This window comes from Fundulus heteroclitus, chromosome 6, assembly GCF_011125445.2.
Source record: "Fundulus heteroclitus isolate FHET01 chromosome 6, MU-UCD_Fhet_4.1, whole genome shotgun sequence".
In the NCBI taxonomy this organism is placed as follows: domain Eukaryota; kingdom Metazoa; phylum Chordata; class Actinopteri; order Cyprinodontiformes; family Fundulidae; genus Fundulus; species Fundulus heteroclitus.
In genome coordinates this window covers 16,952,708-16,972,772 of record NC_046366.1, presented here as the reverse complement: position 1 = coordinate 16,972,772, position 20,065 = coordinate 16,952,708, and the positions used below count along the sequence as shown (strand labels likewise).

The 20,065-nt window shown below is 40.3% G+C and overlaps 1 protein-coding gene across 12 annotated transcripts in view; it reads right to left on the bottom strand.

Moving 5' to 3' along the window:
* kmt2cb (lysine (K)-specific methyltransferase 2Cb) overlaps positions 1-20,065 on the bottom strand; it is a 99,060-nt gene that overhangs the window by 63,329 nt on the left and 15,666 nt on the right. For all 12 annotated transcript variants that reach the window (XM_036138204.1, XM_036138200.1, XM_036138202.1 and 9 more), the window contains exons 2-12: positions 19,504-19,692; positions 12,692-12,780; positions 10,787-10,934; positions 10,104-10,307; positions 5,944-6,053; positions 5,697-5,806; positions 4,990-5,152; positions 4,730-4,901; positions 3,180-3,294; positions 757-932; positions 322-674 (exon numbers count right to left, since the gene is read on the bottom strand). In XM_036138204.1, coding sequence (XP_035994097.1) covers positions 322-674; positions 757-932; positions 3,180-3,294; positions 4,730-4,901; positions 4,990-5,152; positions 5,697-5,806; positions 5,944-6,053; positions 10,104-10,307; positions 10,787-10,934; positions 12,692-12,780; positions 19,504-19,691 — 1,828 coding nt within the window. In that variant the 5' untranslated portion in view covers position 19,692. The remainder of the gene's footprint in view (positions 1-321; positions 675-756; positions 933-3,179; positions 3,295-4,729; positions 4,902-4,989; positions 5,153-5,696; positions 5,807-5,943; positions 6,054-10,103; positions 10,308-10,786; positions 10,935-12,691; positions 12,781-19,503; positions 19,693-20,065) is intronic.

The following is a 20,065-nucleotide window of genomic DNA, read 5'->3' as shown; positions in this document are numbered from 1 at the left end:
ACATTAATATCACAGCAGAAGTTGGTGTAGCAGGCCACAGCTTTGAACTCTGTGGCCGGCTGTTCTTTGAATGGAGGTCTCAATCACCAGAGCTGAGACTCGTTTTCAAACCGTACAACCTGCCGCTTGGTGCATGAAGGCAGCATGATTTAGCATAATCGAAAAGGCAACAATCCTATTTTATGCAACTACGAGACATAATGTGTTGTAGAAGAGAGGGAAAAAAAACTCAAGATTCTTAGATGAACAAATAGAAAAAGGAGAAAAAGATAGAGAGGATCAGAGCATAAAGTGTGCATAATCTCTTGAACAAAGACCCACCAGGCTTCTGGTCTGGCGTGGCCAACTTCTCCTCCTGGACGGCAGCCTGAGCGGGCTCTGGATCGGAGTGCAACGGAACAGCAAGCAATTCCGGTTCGGGGTCATTGTGCATTTCGGGGGACAGCTGAACGCCAGGTTCGAGGTCTTTGTGCTTTTGAGGCGGCTGTAGGCCGCTCTCAGAGTCTGTGTGCATGGGGGATGGTTGAGGACTGAGCTCCGGGCCAGTGTCCATATCCTCGGCCTCTAGCGCCTGCTCTGCAGCAGGAGGCCTGCAGTTGGAGCAAACATAGTCCTCCCTGGGGTGGATTTCTCCTTGGCCTGAGTTCTGACGCTCACATTCCAGGTGAAGCCACCTGACAGGAGGACATGAGATTGTTCAAATATTTTCAAAACCAGAACTGTACGCAAAAAGGCTTTTTTTTTTTTTCTTTTTACCTTTTGCAAGTCTGACAGAGTAGTAAGTCTTTGTGATGCTCCGGGTCCAGGATGCAAGAGCAAACTGGACAGCAGAGAGCGGGGTCCTGGTTTTGGACACAGTTCTCACACAACAGGCTGGTGTGGTGCCACTGTCCACTGGTCCGCGTTCCACACTGGATGCAAACCCTGCAGTTCTGTGGAGGAAGTGAAACGATATGCACAAACCATTTAGAGCCAGCGCCGTACTAAAAACCCAGAGGAGGCATTTTGCTAAATGATCTACCCAAAGATCATCTAACCCTAAACCGAACGTCAATTAATCATAGCTGTCCATTCATTACACTTTTAGTTTGGCTTCTAATCAAAATTTTAAATAAATGTATTTAATTCAATTATTCTGTTTCTTTCTCATGTTGAATGAAAATGATGACATACCAGTTCAAATTAAATCTAGATTTAAGCTCTAGTTTCTATTTAACTCTGGATGTTGGATCCTGTTTCATAACGGGGTCTAAATCTCTCACTCGTCGCTTTATTTTCTCAGGTTAACCGGCCGTCATTATCACTCCGTAGTCTCATGCATTGGTACATTTTCATCTATAGATCCATCCTTGGAGTGTTCCCGCCTTATTTATCCTCTCAGATGTTTCAAACAGTCCAGCCAGAGACTTTGTTCTCAGGAGCGGCGCTCCTGAACGGTACACTTCAGCGCTCCGTCAGGGCGATCAGAACGTGGAAGAAAAGCGTTTTCTTAATCTGCACCGCCTAACTTGGACCGCCCTTCAGCAGGATCTGCAAATATCCAAGCTGTTTCCTCTGGTTTAAATTTATTCTAAGAAATACTATGAAACTTGCTCTTGTTTCTCAGTCGTCATTTTTTAGCTTATTTAATTTGGGTTGAATGATTTAATCATTTGTATCGTTATCGTCTTTAACCATTTTGTATTGATCAAAACAGGTCTCTCTTGCAAATGTTAACTTGGAGCTCAATGATACAATCTGTGGAAATTACATTTAAATAAAATAATTTATCTCTATCTTTTTTTTCATGATTAATAATTATGAATTTTTTTTTTTATTGTTTGTGATCTTAGTTTGACCCATCCTATCAGGATTTTAGGATCGTCATAAAAACTAACACCAACATCACCTCTGTTAACTACACATTTCAATACATCTAATGTCTAGCTCATTATTTTGGTTTTTCATTTCATGGTCGCCCGTTTTACTCTCATTTAACCAGCTTGTTTTGCCCTAGATGAGTGTAAAAAGAACTAGATAAAGAAATACTGACTGATCAATTGAGTGAAAGAAGGAAATAGCAATAAACGACTGTCCTTAACCTGTAATAATAATTTGTAATCAAACCTTCTGAGCAAAGTGGAAGTCAAAGCTGGGGGATACGACCTAACATTGTTGTTATGGTCCAGATTGCTCATCTTTAGCATTTATTTCTGTTAAGTTTATACGCACGGCAAGTTCAAATCTCATCTTATATCGGACTTTTTAAGCTTCCAGGTCGCATGCTTGGTCAATGCAAACAACTGATCTCATTTTATATTTTCAAAAAAGTGTAAATATTAAGTCTGTTGTGTTTGTGTGTTACATGTTATCTATGTGCGTCCTGAGCCGGCATCTGTCCCAAAACAAACGTCGACACGGTAACACGTGGTGACGATAAAGACTTTTGATTCTTGACCGACAGGTGACGACGACACGGTGTTTGCTTTCTAAACTAAAACTTTTCTGCTCCTCAGTTTCGACCACGACGTCAGAGGAACATCGCACGGCCATTAAAACGGGAACCAGGGCTGATGTTTCATTCATCGGCATGTGAGACAGACCACACGACGCAAAGCAAAACTGAAACACGGTCGGGTGCAGGGACTCGAGGGGAGGGGGGGGTAAGTGCTCGTCAGAGGTGAGCGCCAAACGTTTGTGCCGGCTGCGTTGTTTTGGCGCCGAGTCACGAGCACAAGCCTGAAGGTGGGGAACTCTCTTCACCTGCTGCTTCCTTCTCTGCAGCCCAGCCCGACAGCTGCATAAAAACGTCACGCAGCTGAGAGACAACGCAACCCTGGCGCATGTGCACACTTTGTACAATCGTCCGGGGCTGAGGCTGAACTGAAACCTTTAAAAGATCAGCTGCTCTGACTCATTTCTTTCACACACACAACGTGCATAATCCTCTAGGCCCAACTCACTTTACCCACCGACAGAGCCTACATGTATTAATTCCCCCCCCCCCCACCATCTATGCACACACTGAACGCAGCATGACTCTGCAAAAACAGAGGAAAATGAAGGGCTATTGTGTAAAGCCAACGACGAAATCAACCTGAACAAGTTACCACTTTGACTTGAGGGTATTAAGTATTTAGTGTTTTCATTACTAACACTTCAATATTGAAAGAGGGCAAGATGTTTGAGGAGGTTCTTACCTTACATCTCCACCCGTTGGTGGGCAAAGAGTCGATAGCAGGTTGCAAGCAGAAGGTGTGGTAGCCTTTGTCGCACGTGTCGCACACCAGCATTTTAGTGTCCTCTCCTGGGTTCCTACGGACAAAGAGGTGTGAAACAGAACCGTGTAAGACTCGAGATGTCCTGATCGCAATGTTTTATCGCCACAGATCCAAGGCATTTGCCGACACTGAGACCCAATTCGGATCTTCACCGAAACCATGGATGCATGGCGGGCCGGCTAAGGTCCAGCTGACAAACTCAAAAAACACAACGCCAGCAACAAGTAAGAGCAGTCGAGTTTCACCGGCGTCTCTCGTACCGATCCGTTAATTCCATACATTTCTAGGCCGTATGGGAACCACACAGATTTAATGTGCAGCTCTGATCCTGAGGAGCATGATGCGATGCAAAAACTATTACAGAACAATTACGGGTCATAGCGACAACTGTAGACGCAGGTAATTAGGAAAATGTTTAAAAGAAAACGAAGCATCGAGAGAGGTGGCATTAGGGAAATGTTCATGATACAATACAATCATAGCGAAACAAATAAAGCAACATAACATTTTAAAGCGTTTTCATTTTTGATTTTAAGGGGGGAAAAAAATGCAGAAAATGTCAAAGCTTGCGCAATAGAAATTGTGCCTACGAGAATGGGTTCTTTCATTTCTGCTATTGCAATTTATTTATTTTTTTCTTACTTTTATCCAACAAACTTTACAAAAGGCAATTCAATTCCGGCAAAGTTAACTATTTGGTTTTGGACCTTGTAAAACCTTGCAATTGTGAACCTAAAAAAAAAAAAAAAAAAAACTTTTTTTGATGTTATTTAAACTTGTTAAAAGGTTGCCCATGCTCAAATCAATCACATAAAGAAAACATCTGCAAATTATAAAACTGCTGCAACTCCATGAAACCGATTGTGCTAAAAATTGTTTTTCTCACTCAAGGTGACTGAACCAGCTTTTTATGGTTAAAATGAAAAACCAAAAAAAAAAAAAAAACAAAGACTAAAGTCCAGCTTGATAAGATAAAAAAAACAAACACAATAAAATGAAATGACTTGACGGAAAATGATATAAAGGGCGTCCGTAATCAAAAACAAACAATTATGCGGAATCGATCATTCAAAGATTTATGATTAATCCTGTCTCACAAATAAAAGTACTGTACGGTTTACAGTAATAGGCACAAACTCATGCTCGACAATATTTGCATACAAATGTGGGATCTCCATGCAAATATAACACTTAAGCCTTTATGCGCAGTTTCAACAACCAGGACTACTCGCCCTAGGTGTGCCAGAGGTGCTGAGCTTGGTTTTTGTCTTTTTTTCCTTTAAAAAGGTCAGAGGTTACATGCATTCAGCCTCAGGATCTAGTTAGTGCTTCACGGGCCACGGCGGTAAACAAAAACATCGGCGGGCATGGTGCCTGGGAGCGGTGCAGGAATTAAGAAGGACACACAGTGAATGAAACATCTGTACAGGGAAAAAGATTTGTGTAGGTGGGAGGTAACGGTGACTCACTTGCATGTCTGGCAGACTTTGCACTCTGGGCACTGCCAGCCTGCCCTCTTTAGAGGGGTCACGGCGATGTCCAGGCACATCCCGTGGTAATGCAGACCGCAGCCGGTGCAGAAGAGCTGGTCTAGTAGGTCCCCCGGGCTATCGCACAGCACGCAGTTCACGTCGTCTGCAACTGTTCCAGCAAACAGCACCGGCACGTCAGAAAACACAGATTTTTAGCAGACGCTGGTTTTGCTTGATCGTGTAGTTTCTCCGCTTACATTTGTGAGTTGCCAATTCGATGTGTTCCGGGCAAAGGAGTGAAAGACTTCGAATGTCTTGAAAGGTCCCAGCCGCCCCTGCGCAGGGGTAGTGGTAGAGTTGAGCACATCCTTCTGCACAGCACTTAATGGATGCTCCAAGGCGCTTACAGTATGCACAGTGCTGCGGAAACAAAGACACAGGTCGTCTCAAACAGCCTTCGTCTGCAACCGCATTATAATTATATAGACGGCTAACAACTAGAGATCATGGCCGACGCTGACTTGTTTTAAAAGCAGGGTTTAGATCCTTTAACATTTCTGGGAAAAATAACAATAGCGTGGTTTTAAGGTTCAAGCTAACAGCGGCAGAATCTCGTGCATTCCTCGTTGTTTACACGAGCGTGTACTAATAGCCACTGCAGAGATCAAGCGGCCGGGTCGCTAATCGGCTGCCTAACCGATGGTCTGCAAACAATCGGGCAACTTTGAGCAGCCGCACATCTACCAAACAGAGAGCCGCGCGGCCAGGAGGGCCGTGCAGCAGCTGAGTGGCGTGACCTTTTCCGTTTCACAGCTGAGAGATCCTCGCTGCCTCCCTGACCTTTACCAGTCGGCCCGATACATCGGCCTTTCTGCGCCTCAATAAAGCGGTCCCTCCCCGCTGCCCCGCCGCATTAAGACGACGTTAACGCCCATTAGTCCGCAGATGTTCTCCCTCCGCTTACCTTTGTGCTCCCTGAGTCAATGGCTCTGTCCACGTTAAGAAGAGATTGTCCCTCGCCCTCGCAAACGCCGTCAGACCACAAGGCACAACTCTGATGTGCCCAACACTGCCCTAAAAACGTTCAAGAGATAAAATATTAAGAGTGAAAGCAAAAAAAAAGGCAGTAAAATTGGGTTCAAATTCTCCGTTTTCATTAACGGAGCAAGAAAATTATGGTTTAAAAGAAAGGCAGTCACCAGCAGTCCTACCTGACTCAAAGAGAGACTGGACTTTGAGACCTTGTGGAAGGCCGACATGAGAAAGCTCGTCCCAGAAACCAATGGCAGAGTCTGGTTCTTCATGGCAGGTTTCAGACCCACTGGGGGAAAAGGGACACATTTGACAGAAAATAAATAATTAGGTGGAAACTTCAACAACAACAGCAAGAAAAAAAGCTGAAAAAAGGATAAGAAAAAATGAGATGATGGAAAGGAGTGTAAACAACGTCTGCTGGGCATTTGATTAAAGGCGATCTTGCGTGGTGTATGTAGAGGAGACTCGCTGTCCTGAGTCATAGACTGATTACAAAGGATGTTTTCTTTAAGTCATACAACATAGAAAATAAATGAAAAATCATTAGCATTTCAAAGAGACCTGCTTTCAATAAACAGACAAAAAAAAGAGAGACCTTTTTTATAACAAGATATTCCATTCATGATAGGATGGCCTTATTGTTTACAGCCTAATTATGTAATACTATTCACCTTTCTCCTTACAACTCCACTGTGTCTGTCCATCATGCTAATTAAAAACAACATTAAAAGTACCTACTGCCTGGCATACTGCCAAACCAGAAACACTCTCTCTACTCATTACAATATTAACAACTCAGAAAATCTTCATTTTAAAGGATCTTAATATACTAGGCTGTTGTCCAGGAAAGTCAGAGAGAGAGAGAGAGAGCAGCGAACATGCGGATTAAAGACGGCAGTCTTCTGCTCCAATACGGCCTGCCTTGGTTCACCGACGATGACTGTTTCAGTTTAATCAAGTATCAAATGTCCTAATGGGTGTTAAAGTCAACCATCTGTCCATCCGGCCTTAACTGCGGCTCTGAGCTGCACAATACATCAAATCACAGTGGGTGCAGCAACATCAGTGTGTAACACATAGCAATCACAAATGAAATACTTGGTAGATTCAGTTTTAGGTGACCATGAACTGAAAACTTGGCTTCCCTATAACACATCTGGCCACTTGAGTGGACATTCAAATCCCTTTAAGCCCACACCTCATACAGGTCTTAGTGGCCAAAACCACAAAGCTCATGGAGAACAGAAGGAATATTTGGACAACCACAACATTTAGCTTTTGCATCACAACTTAATTTTCTCCTTATGTTGTACAGGCCTACTTTTAACAGTGAAACTCTCCACCTGCTCAGTTTTAGAAGGGCTGGTGACCAGAATTGCTCAATATTATGCTTGACCAGCCCCTGATCAGCGATTTGCCATTTGGAAAATATAAACCCGCTTAGTTTCCTGATCAATAACCACACCATAGCCTAGTGGTACCAGCTGGGCTCTGGCAACAGTATTCAGTGAGGAAGATGTCACACGGGGAGAAAGACTCAGATATTTTCAGGATCGGTGAGGTGTTTAAAAGGTGTTTTTTCCTTTCAGCTGATCCTAGAGATCAGCTTTAAAAGTAGAGACTACTACTTTTAAACTGAGTCTCACCCTCATTTTAGCAGATAACAGGAATGCTGAACATATTACTCAGTTTGATCCTCCTAAAAGTGTCAAATTCTGTCAGCCTGTTGCTAATATGCTAGGTTAGCAAATGCTAGGGTAGGCGTTTACCAACAGGAAATACACACAGAGAATTATGTTTATTAGTAATCCTGAACAGCAATTGGGCTTATTGACCATTTAAAATCCTAAAAATGTTTCAGCTGTCCACTGGGTCTTCTTTTAGTCTTTGAAATAACAGTGAAGTCAAAGCAGAGCTGTGTAAGGTTGACTGCTCTCTCCCACCCAAACAATGTGACGCCACATGTGGTCGAACTGGTTTAGTTTCAGTTTATTCACTCGATTTAATCATTAATTCACAAACTGTGTCTTACAACACTCGCTATAGTCGAGTGAAAAAGGAGCAAGAGAAAGAAAGATCTTGTATAAACCTGTCCCTTTCTCAATAATTACAAAATACATTTTTACGGCCATATATAACTAAAAAAATATATTGATCAATCACAGCAAGGCTTCTGATATTTAGAATAAATAAAAAAAATAAGTTAATCATCTAAGACTCTGCGGTAAATAAGAGCTACAGTACCGCTCAAACGTCTGGGGTCACCCACAAATGTTGTCTGTTTCCAAGAAAACTGACATTTAATTAATCAAATGAGTTACAAAATTAATAGAAAATATATTCAAAGAGACGGTTGGAAATAAGGATTTGTACTTGAAATAATAATTTTGTCCTTTGCTTTCAAAGAATCCTCCATTTCCAACAATCACAGCTTCGCAGACCGTTGGCATTCTAGCTGCCAATGTGTGGAAGTAATCTCAGGAAATTTCCTGAAGCCCCTCCCACAGGTGGGATTAGCTTGATGGGCACTTCTTACGCACCAACAACTCAATAGGGTTCAACATCTGGTAACTATTCTGGCCACAACACTACAGACAGAATACCACATTGACAATGTCTAGACTGTATTTCTGATTAATTTATTGTTATTTTACTTGAAGAAAATTGTGATTTTTTTAAAATTAAAAACATAAGGACATTTCTAAGGGACCTCAAAACAAAGCGGTAGCATAAATCAACTCAACCTTTGTGCTCTTTGTTTTTGATGCTGTTCAATTTGAATTAACATGTCCAGCTTAGAAATTAAGCAAATTTGATGTTGATCACAATTTTCTTCCTCTTGCTCTACAATAAAATCTGAGTTTACCATTTTAACAATAGTCTTATTTGCATGGGGTTAGTTTTACCTAGGGACCACATGTAATAAATAAATGATCCCCACCCCTACTTTAGCTTTTTCAGTGGCACATTCAGACGAGATAACCGAAGTCTAAGATTTTGTTGAAATTTACAGACATCTCCTGGATATGACGTTAACGCGCTGCGTACGGCGAAACATCGCTGTATAACAGAAGGCTACAAACAAGAAACTGATTCTTTTTTCTGCACAGTGCAACGTACGATGTGAACCACCATCCGCATCTGAAATTGTTCCTTCTTTATGCCCAAATCACACGGATGCCTTATCGTATTGGATTAGTATTAACACAGGACCTCAGCGTTCAGCAAAATATAGCAGGTAATCTGCAGGGGAATGTTTACAAATTACTGACATGGCGCATTCGCACAGGATTAAAAACACAGACAATCTCCGTAATTATTACAATCACACGTGCTCCCCAGGTAAAACTAATCCTGAATAGGGCTAATGAGAAATTCAATAAAAAGTAAACTGGTTGCAAAATAAAACCTGCAGTACCACAGGAACTGGCCTAAATTTAAGAATAGTGATTTATGAGTGTTACTTAAAAAAACGGCTACTCTCAAACTGAAAAATAAGATGAATACTTTAGACTGGATGAATAATAATGCGTTTTCTTTATGTAAATGACCTCCAGTCACATCATCTCGTTTCCACTGAAGAATATATATATATATATATATATATATATATATATATATATATATATAGATAGATAGATAGATAGATAGATAGATAGATAGATAGATAGATAGATAGATAGATAGATAGTTTGTATATCCTCATTAAATTATTTTATTTAATTCTAAAAAGGCAAAACATACTTAAATCAGGGCCAGGATTGAACTCATTTAAAAAGAGAAGTCACCCTTCAGCTTTATATTACTATAAATATAGTCAGCATATGAATCTTTAAATTAACCACTTTTGCTTTTGTTTTTCAGAACAATGTCAAAACAGGAGCATAAAGCTTCTTACCCTGCAAAAACAAAACTAAAAATAAGTAATATTTTCTTACAATTAGTGTATCTGTCTTTGATTTGAGCAGGTAAATAAGATGATCTGCAAATGGAATAAGACTTTTGCACTTAAAATAGGAACAACTCATCTCCATCGTCTCATTTCAAGTGCAGAATGACTAATTATCTTATTTTAGGGGTTAAACTACTCATTCCATTGGCAGATAATATTATTTACCTGCTCAAATCTAGGACAAAAACACAAATTTTAAGAAGATTTTTTACTTATTTTGAGATCTGTTTTTGCAGTGTAGACATAAGTTTTAATCCAATCAGTGAGAAGATACTTAAAAAAAACCCCAAAAAAAACACAAACATTCTTCAAAACCTTTGAATCTGGAACAAAAATGAAGGTCTTTCTGAAGGTCTAACGAAAACATTTCCAAGACGGACTTACTTGGTTTCCTTCTCTCCTGAGGTGCCGTCTTCAGCCGGTTTCGGCTGAGCAGTTTTGTTACCGTCGCTGCCGTCGCTTGTCGAGCTTTCCTCACCATTATGGCTGACGGGCGTTTCGTGCTGAGATGCGGTGCTGAATATTTGTAGATCCCCCTGACCCAGAAGGCTACGACCGCCACAGTAACAGAAGGCACAGAGACGCTCCCTGAAACCAAGCGCATTGGGTGTTTAATTATAGACCTACTGTGAACAAATGCAAAACAATGCATGTCAGCGTTCATTTAGACCATCTCACGTTTGGCAAAAGGCATTTAAGTGGGGTTTCTTTTCGTCATTAATTTGAACAGAAAAAAACATAAGCAAATATCTGGACATGAAAATGTTGCAGGTTTCATATGAGGAAGCCATCTCTTAAAGGCCAAGGCTGTGTTGGTAATAAGATCCTTGGAGATGCAGCTGATCTGCCCTCAACGGCTAACATCAATGCTACACACACGCCACGAGATTGATTACAGCCTTTAACAGAGTGACACCTGGGAAGAGAGAGCTGCATCCACCGCCTGATGACTTCCTCACATGTGTACAAGACCAAGGTAAAAAAAACAAAAAAAACAATACTCTTTACTACACACGCACATGTGACCAATATTAACTCTGGGTCAGGCCAAGTTTAGTGTTACTGACCTGCTTTTGATTTCTCCACTTGCTGGGACAGATGGTCCTGTTGAACTCTCTGCTGGGGGGCTCTGGGCCAGAGGGGAAGGGCGTTTCTCCTCCTCTGGCGCCTCAGTGGTCTCCACTTCCACAGTCTCCACTGGCTGGACTTGTGTTTCTGCAGAAATAAATAATAAAACAGACAATTTAGACTGTTCAAATAAAACACGCAGGTCATGTCTTTGCTTAGATATCTACCATTCTCCTTAGTACGGCTTAAAAATATTATAATATCATATAATATTAAGACAAACACTATTTTAGGTTATTTGCATTGCAGTCAGATTTCAGGTTTTATAGGGCATGAGCTTAAGCTTTGAAATTAACATTTCAAAAGCAGTGATGCTTATTCATAACAGCTAATATTGACAGACAATATCCTGTTTATCACAAAATGGCTCAACTCAACAAGCTAACTGTATAAAAGCCGTTCCCAGAAGTATCTCAGAGCTGCTTGGGAACATACAGGCTTGTGTCTGGGCATCTTCTCCTTGAATCACCGCATCAAGGCACCGTGGTTCGGAGGTGAATGGCCCAACACTGTTGAGGAGTCAAGGAAGCCCAGGTTCCTTTACTGGGAGCCTTCAGTCCATCTGCATTGTCGAGTCTGGTTTCTTTCTTTCGACATTACCCAGAGCGATCAAGCACAGAGACATTTGGCACTAAAGGCATAAGCCAAGCCCCACAGCAGCTCCATGGAGCTCGTCTGCAGAGGGAAGAACGAACTGCTGCCAAATCCCCCTGGATTAATGCTGCACTGATTTTGAAACGATCCAGTCCTTTTGGTCCACAGCCCAGGTAAGAAATTTCTGATTCAGTCTGTGGATTAGGAATGCCTTAGGATATGGAGAGCATCGATTGAAGCCTCTGTCATGGATATGTCTGTGTGATGGCTCTTGAAGCTCTTCAACAGGCTATCCTCTCAAAGATGAGGCCATCCCTGCTGCTTATGCAAACATTTTCCAAACTGCGTTTTTCCTTCCACTCAACTTTCCATCATCATTCTTGGATACAGCACTCAGCCAGCATCCTTAGCAGCAACCTTTTATGGCTGACTGTGGAGGGCGTCACGGCCTTTTGAGAGGACGGTCTCCTCCATGATTGTGCAGATCATAACATGGCCATAACCCAACATTCCCAGATCTAAAACAATATTCTTTAAAACGGCCATATCAGATTTTATAATTTTGCCAGATACTAAATTGTGGATATTTTTGAATTATCAAACTTGTGATCACTGTGTATATAAAAACCCTTCACTTTCTGAACTGAATTAGAAAAATGAAATAATTTTTACATGGCAGATAAAAAAAAGCACACTTTGTTTTATTAACTTAATAAAAATAAATTAATTAACTAGCATGAGACGAAACACAAGCAAAAGGCAAAACTCCTCACAGAGTCTCAATTTCTCAGCCCGGTAACAACGAAGCCTTTAGATGTATGAGAATGGAAGGCCTGGTCACGTGATGTGATGTACACATAAAAAAGCACATAAATGGGTCTGAGGAGACTGATGGGATTTTAAAAAGCTTTTAGAGGGCATTAGCCTTGGGCTCTTTCCCACTGCACCTCAATGCCAATCTCAGCGCAAGAGGAATGATGGAAGTGGTGAGAGGAGAAAAAAAAAAAAAAAAAGAAGCAGCATCGCAGTTCCATTTAAACCCTTTCAATTATAGGCCTAAAAACGAAGCATGGGGTGCTACGAAAAAAAAAAAAGCTCTCACCCACAGATCTCCTGAAGAGGGGACTCGGCTACCTTTACTGACACACTTCTTGAAGCACTCTTGGAAAAGGGCTTCCTGGATGCTGCGACTCGCTAAAACCAATGTGTGTGTATAATAGATCAAGAAGAGGGGGGTTAGAAAGCCTTACCTGCATCCTGAGGGTCCGCGCTCTCTGTTATCTCAGTACCGTCCATGCTGTCCTCCTCGTCCACAACAACCCTCCCTCTGGTGCGACCTCTGCAGCGAGCGAGAGAGAGACAGAAATAAAGAGAGGAAATTTAAAAAAGGGCAAGGAAAGCAAAGCTAAGAGGCTGCCTAGTGAGAGGAGGCTGATGATGTGGGGGTTTATTGGAGGTAGTCGAGCGCTGGGGCAAGGCAGGAGCTGGGTGGTGGTAGGGGACGCGAAGGTGTACGACGCCACGGACGTCCACTAAAGGTACGCACATAAGCGCTTCCAGCAACACAATGGGAGCATAATAACCTGTGACAATCACGTTTTCATGTATAATTCAACAGACAGTTCTAAACAACAAGCAGCTGCAGCTAAACCTGAATTTACCTATAAATAAGACTAGGTCGGGTGGGCAAAAAGGTAACGGGGGTACGTTTAAATTAGACCTGCAAAAAAGTCAATGCTCTACTTAAATATGAACGGGGGGGGGGGGGGGGGGGAGTGAAAATGTTTGTATTAATAAAAATTCTTATTGAGAGAGAGAGAGAGAAGTTAAAAATAAAACTAAATCATCATTATCTGCAGCCCTACGCCTGATACAGAATTCCTCAAAACGTCAAGCCTTTTTAGGCATGTCTGTACCAGGACATCTACAGATGCAGATGTTTGACCCCTCCTCTTTGGAAAAGAGTCAGGATGGATAGAAGGCATCAGGATTAATTTACCAGAATTTTTAATGAATTTAGGTCTGGACTTTGGCCAACCCATAACATGAATATGGTGCTGTCTAACCTATATAATTATGGCTTTGGTTCTATGTTTAAGGCTATCTGACAGTAGGTGAAACCCGAGTATTTTAAGCCTCCAGCGGGCTTTCAGGATTGCACAATACTTAGCTCCATCAACCCCCCCCCTCCCCCCTCCCAAAAAAAAAAAAAGAGTAAAGTTAGTCATATAGGAATACTTTAACTACTTTTAGGTCAAAGTAAATTTGACCTAAACTTACTTTAGGCAAGTAGTAACTGTAGGTGTTCCCAGTTGATGTTATTAAGATTATTTGCTGGTGTTTTCGTTGCTTCAGTATGTATTCACGCAGCGGAGCGTTGCGTATAGCAACTCGAAGGGAGAGCAGGCGAGAACGCTGAGTGACCGGGTGGCACTGTTAGCGTTACAGATAGTTGTAGGAGCTGAGCCCCATAGTCGACCAAAACAACTCCTCCTTCCCCGGAGCGAGTCAAGTCCTCAACATTGTTTGCTTGAGGTTATCATATCATCAGAATTTCATACCAGCCCACGCCTATCCCCATGTTAAATGTGTCTCTTCCATAGCCTGTGACAAACTGCAAATGGTACTGTTGGTGGCGTTCTTAAAACATTGGCTTTCTTCGCGGCATTCTCACATTATCACAGGATTCTCCCACCTGAGCCTTGAATCGCTGTAGCTCCTCCTGACTTGTATTGGGTCAGCTGGCGTCTTCTCTTATTAAAAAGGCCTACCAGTTTGAAAGGACGGCGATATATTCCCCTTTTCACACAACGGACTGACCTGTAATGATCTGTAAGACGTTCAAAGCATCTTACAGATCACTGTTTAATAACCCAACTCGGCTTCGAAACTTGCCGTAACCTCATCTCGGATGCATCTTGGTCTTCGTCGTGTTTGCTCTTTAATTTTCTCTGACAGCCTTCGCAGAGCAGTCTTATCTAAAGGTACGAGTCGTTTTTACGCTGGTGGACTATATTTACTACATAGGTTCCTTCTGAAGACATTTGCTTGAACTAAAATGTATTTAAGTGCATCAGAGTAAGGGGTGGGAGGGAGGTGTGGTGGTGGTGGAGGATACAAATATACAGCACATTTTTAGAGCTTTATTTTTCAAGCATTTTTGAAAACCGTGCGTCATGTTCCATTTTACAATTGTAAACTACTTTGTGTTGGTCTATCAAGTGGAATGCTAACACAATAAACTGATGATTCTGGTTGTAACTGATTAATGTGTGGAAAACTGAGAAATAAGAATACCTTTGCAAGGCACTGTGTACACTTTCCCTTTAAGATATAAAGAGAGATACAAACAGGTCCCCTTATTTTTAAACAGCAGAGAAATTATCAGCAACAGAGAATCAGCCAACCTAATCCCGGAAACGCCATTGACAATGTTAAAGGTGAAATTACTGAGATGACGATTTAAATGCAAACCAAAAATCATCAACTGTTAGCACTATACACGTGGAGCGCAATATCAGCCTCAATGAGAGCAACGCGTCTCATGTGCTCAGGAGGAGACGCAGAATTGGGAGTGAGAGAGTAGATTGGGGGCGGTGGGGTAATCTTCAGTGCCACTGGAGAGAAAAATCACAAATGGCTGTACGCCAAATCAACCCCTCCCTCTAAATGACTTCCATGGGAAGCAAACCTTAATCACAAGAATGACAGAGGGAGCCTCTAGCAAACTTTGTCTGAAAACATAATTACCAAAAAGCTTGAGTCATACCCTGAAAATGAATATCTTGGTGAGGTTGAAATCCCCATTGTTCTGAAAGGGGGGGGGGGGGTGTAGTGGTGTACAGTTTTACACGCAGACAAGTGAATCCACTAAGCCCATGGTAAGAGATTCTTATAGTGGTCTGTGACCTTTGGAGCACAACGCTTTAATCAGCACACACGTGCTCTGCCAGTCATTACTCTGGCAACTTTATTTCACCAAAACTTACTCGCACGTTGTTTCTTGTCGATTCTCATGAAATCTAATCCAACAACTGTAAGTGATGAAACTGGTGTTCCTGAGACACAGAGTAAGACGTCTGATTATAGATTAGGGCTTCAGGTAGCGATTTTTAGAAATCGATTAATGCATCAGTTAATCGATTTACCTTAAAAACGGGTGCTCTTGATAAATTAACATAACTCATAAATTAAGCCCAAACATTTATTGCACAACTTAAATGCATTGTAAAGGGCAGAAAACATAAAAACAAAAGCGAAATTCAATGCTCACAACATGGCAATTTAGTTATTAAGGTCTGTGTGTGAATATATCTGTTTTCTTAATTGATTAATTTGTTGAATACTGGTTTCGATTAACGGATTATTAATCGGAGAGCAAAGGGTGCTAAAAAGATTTATTTTTTTACAGAATCTGAACCCGATGAAGCGAAAAACCATACAACTTAAATTCTGAATACAGCAGATTTACAGACAAAGAAGGTTTCTTATCTTAAATGCAAAATATATATATATATATATATATATATATATATATATATATATATATATATATATATATATATATATATATATATTTTTTTTTTTTTTTATTTTATTTTTTTTTTTTCTGTACAGGTTCGCTACATTTTTGCTCTGCGTGAGTTGCTCTTTCAGAAAATAGCATGTTTCTGCATACTGTATCCAGTTAACGACTATTCGATTGCTAAATTAGGTGATGATTATTTCAATAATCGATTAATCAGGATTGATCTGATTACTGGTTGGTTAAAATCATTTTGAACTTTTACTGTTTAACCATTTAATAGCAATTCCTGTAGTTTTGGTGTTGCTAATGGGATCTTTAGTTTAAACGTTTCGCCCACCTATAGAGCCGTTTTGATTAGATGCAGTTTTGTGGTAAAATCTAGATGGCAGTCTGTAAATGTCTGAAAATCGTTCTGTGCGTCATTATGGAGTTGCAAAAGGGCAATGAAATTATGGGACAAGGCTAGTTTGAGCGAGATCAATTTAAATCAAGTTAACAATGAGACTTTTAAAAAGAAATCCTCATCTGTTATCTTGTATATGTCTTAGATTGCTAAATCATTTAACAAGGCTCTCACCATTACTTATTGGATTGAAATCGTGAATTTCATGAGAAATTAAAGGCCGTCAATCTTTTGGTCTTGACAGAGATCCTTGCAACCTATAAAGATCCTGATGTTAATATGCATCTTTTTTCACTTAGGAACATTATTAAAACAAAGCCTGAAGAGCTTTAAAAGCCTAAATTGAAAAGCTAAATTGAAAGTAAGTATTAGGCACTACCATTTGCAGCCAGTTTAAGTATAAATATTTTGATGAGAATCAAGAGGTTAAAAAATTACAAGTTCCTAATCAGATCCTATTCACAGAATATTTGTCAATTTCTCTTCTGGGTGTTTAGGGTCGACTTTGTGAATATTGCAGGCTGAAAGGCACATAGAAGTTACACAGGCTATAAATGAAAATACGTAATGTGTACATTTGGTAATAAACTCAAGTAAAAAAAACATAAAACCACATAAAGAAAAACTGGGATTCTGACACAAGGAAACAGTAAACAAATCAAAATAAAAATCAATTTGCGCTGCTAATATATATAAAAATGATTTCTGAATTGGAGTCTATGGCATAAAAGATGCCAAAGAGACACAGATTATGCCATCTAGTTTAAAAAGGATAAGAACTGAAGATATCTGAAACAATACAATAAAATGATCAAAATTCCTTACAAAAAAAATACCTAAACCCTTCTATTAACAAGTTAAAAATTGTGCAAAAAATACATTTTTTTGAATTTTATTTTTGCATAATGTTGGAATGGTTAAAAAAAAACAAAAAAAACAAAAAAAAAACAAAGCCGGAATCCTAAACATCTTTTAATAAGCCTGTGTCCAATTTCACAACACATTTAGTCTGATAATTTAAATGTAAGTGTTAATTCTAGGGAAAATGCATTACATTTCACAAACTGACCACACCACTTCACTGACTTCTGGAAATGAATATTTAGGTCCATGTTAAAATAAAAAACACTATCAAGAATCCTTTTTTACCGAACTAAGATTTTAGACTAGATGGACAGCTTTTTAATAAAACCTCTGCTCTTTTACACTGCTCAACCCCTTAGTTTTTAACTGATGTAATTTACATGTACAATAGTTGCAAATCAACCCAATGCATGTTTTGCTACACAGAAGAAGAAGAAAAAAAAGAATACACAACGTAGTAAGCTGTGGTAATATCTTTATATAGCCTCCCACGCAACATTCAGCAGTAATTATATATAACTGCAGTGGAAGGATCAAATTTCAGTGCTCACACTGCCAGTTATTTCACTGAAAAACACTCAGGACTAGGGCACAATCTTATATCGTGCACAAATCTCCCCCTTCCCACAGTCCCACCACAGGGAGAGGAAAAAAAAAAGGTGAAAATAATGCTGTGGTAAGTAGTCCCAGCCAGCAAAGTGCTGCCTGGAAAACCAGACCTGGATCGCGCTGCTCTGAAACGGACCGGTCAGCAGATGAAGCGTGGGCAAATCTAGTCATTTCCAACAACCGGGTTTAGAGAACAATATCCAACATCTTCCTCTGTTACATGTTCTGTGTTTTAAAATGTGAAGTCAGCTTCTTAAATGCCAGACAAATAGCTTTAAGACAGAACAATTTCTCTATTGCTCCACAGTTATCATGACCACTGGGTGTAGATAATGGATGGTTGGACAGAGGTTAACAACTGAGCTGAATCTGCCACCAACCAAAATGGCAACAGTGGTCATTAAAAGTAAAACTGAACCACATCCTCATTTGCTGTCAATTTATTTTCAGATAATCAAGATCAAGCAACTTAACTCTGTTTTAAAGTCATCCATCCAGTTGGGCATTAACACATCATCTGCGTGCTTGCAGATTAAGCAATCCATTGGGGAAAATGGTATTAAAGTTGATTGAGAGCACAGAATTAGGAGTTAAGAAGCTAGCCGGCATCTTTTTACAGAGCAGTCCTATTCCACGGCGTGTGCGATGATAGCCTGCGAGGCATAACACCCTTGCAGTGCCTCGTGTGAAGCATTTAAACTGGAATTACTGGAAATCAAGCAGCTACAATTCCTCACACAAACAGGAGGTCTACTAACAACTCAGACATGCACGTTTACGTGTTCTTGCTACCGTGTCACAGATCCCAACAAAGCATTCAAATTTCCTGCAGTACAGGAGATTTGCTTTAGAAATTTCTAACGTACCCAGAGTGCAGGAAGATGTAATGCCGTTTGAGTTTGTTCCAAAGTCACAGACATTTCACAAGAATTAAAACAATTTTTAAAGCCATTCCTATTGTTGATATTAATTCCTAGTATTTTACAAGGAATAAATCAATACTCTGTGTTTCAACTAGAGCAGGGGTCTGCAACCTGTGGGTCTGGAGCCTTTGGACCTTCCACAGTGGCTCTTAATAACTTTGACTACAAATTATATTTTTATTATGGTATTTAAATGATAATAAATGCAGGTTTTAGCAGGTTTATCTTGGACTAATTGCTTTTAATTTTCACAACAGAATGACAATATTGATTTTCCATCCTCTTTTTTTAAACCTCAAAATAGACATATAGGGCGTTTCTTTAACGATGACAACATATTTCCTACAGTAGATCTTTATCACAAATTATAACATGTCTTTTTCCAAAAGGCCAGGCAACATTTGTGGCTCTGACGAGTTTAATTCAAGTGGAAGGTAGGCAAAATGGCTCTTTAGACTGTAAATGTTGCAGGCCCCTGAACTCGAGTAACGGCATAGATTTAAAAAAAAAAAAAGGTAAATCTGCACCAGAGTCGTTCTCAACATTTCCTTAACCAATCTATTGACTTGGGAGACTTCTAGATGTGAAGTTAACCATCAATTGAACAAAAACATTCACGATCCTCCTTTTACCGTTTTCATTTGAAACTGCGGCCTCGTCATTTTTGTGAGGAAAAATAAGCTTTTTTTTTTATAAATGAAATTCATGGTTACATCTCTGAAGTCTGACACCTACTTTTTCTTGCTTTTAAAAGTGGACAGCGGTGGTGGTTGGGGTAGGACGGCAGCAGCATCCTTGCGCGGCCTGCCACGTGGTCGCTTGTCTGCATTGGCAGGACTTCCTGTGGACGTGGCCCCTACGCTGCTGGATGACGGCGAGGGTCCCTGGTCAGAGGTCTCCACAGTCTTATCCTCTGATGACATTCTGAAACAACAGCAAGTGAGGTTTTTAGTTCTAAATACCAAATAGTCAAACCTTGGAAAGTGAAAACCAACATATTCCGGACTTGGACCTAATTTCATTTTCTATAACCAGATTTTCAAATCGTACGTACGGAAATAAAAGGATGCAAATGCTGGCTAAAAGACGTTTGAGATACATAAGAGTCTCCATATATTTGAAGTACATAATTTTTCCCCATTCTGTGGGAAATACACGTCAATATCTCCAAAAGCCAATGTACCAGGAAGCATTTCTTCTCTATCATGTTCTTCATTATTACCACGAACGGTAAGGTTACTCTGAGGATCCAAGAAGCAGCAAACATTTGGTAATGACTGTCACGAAACACTCATCT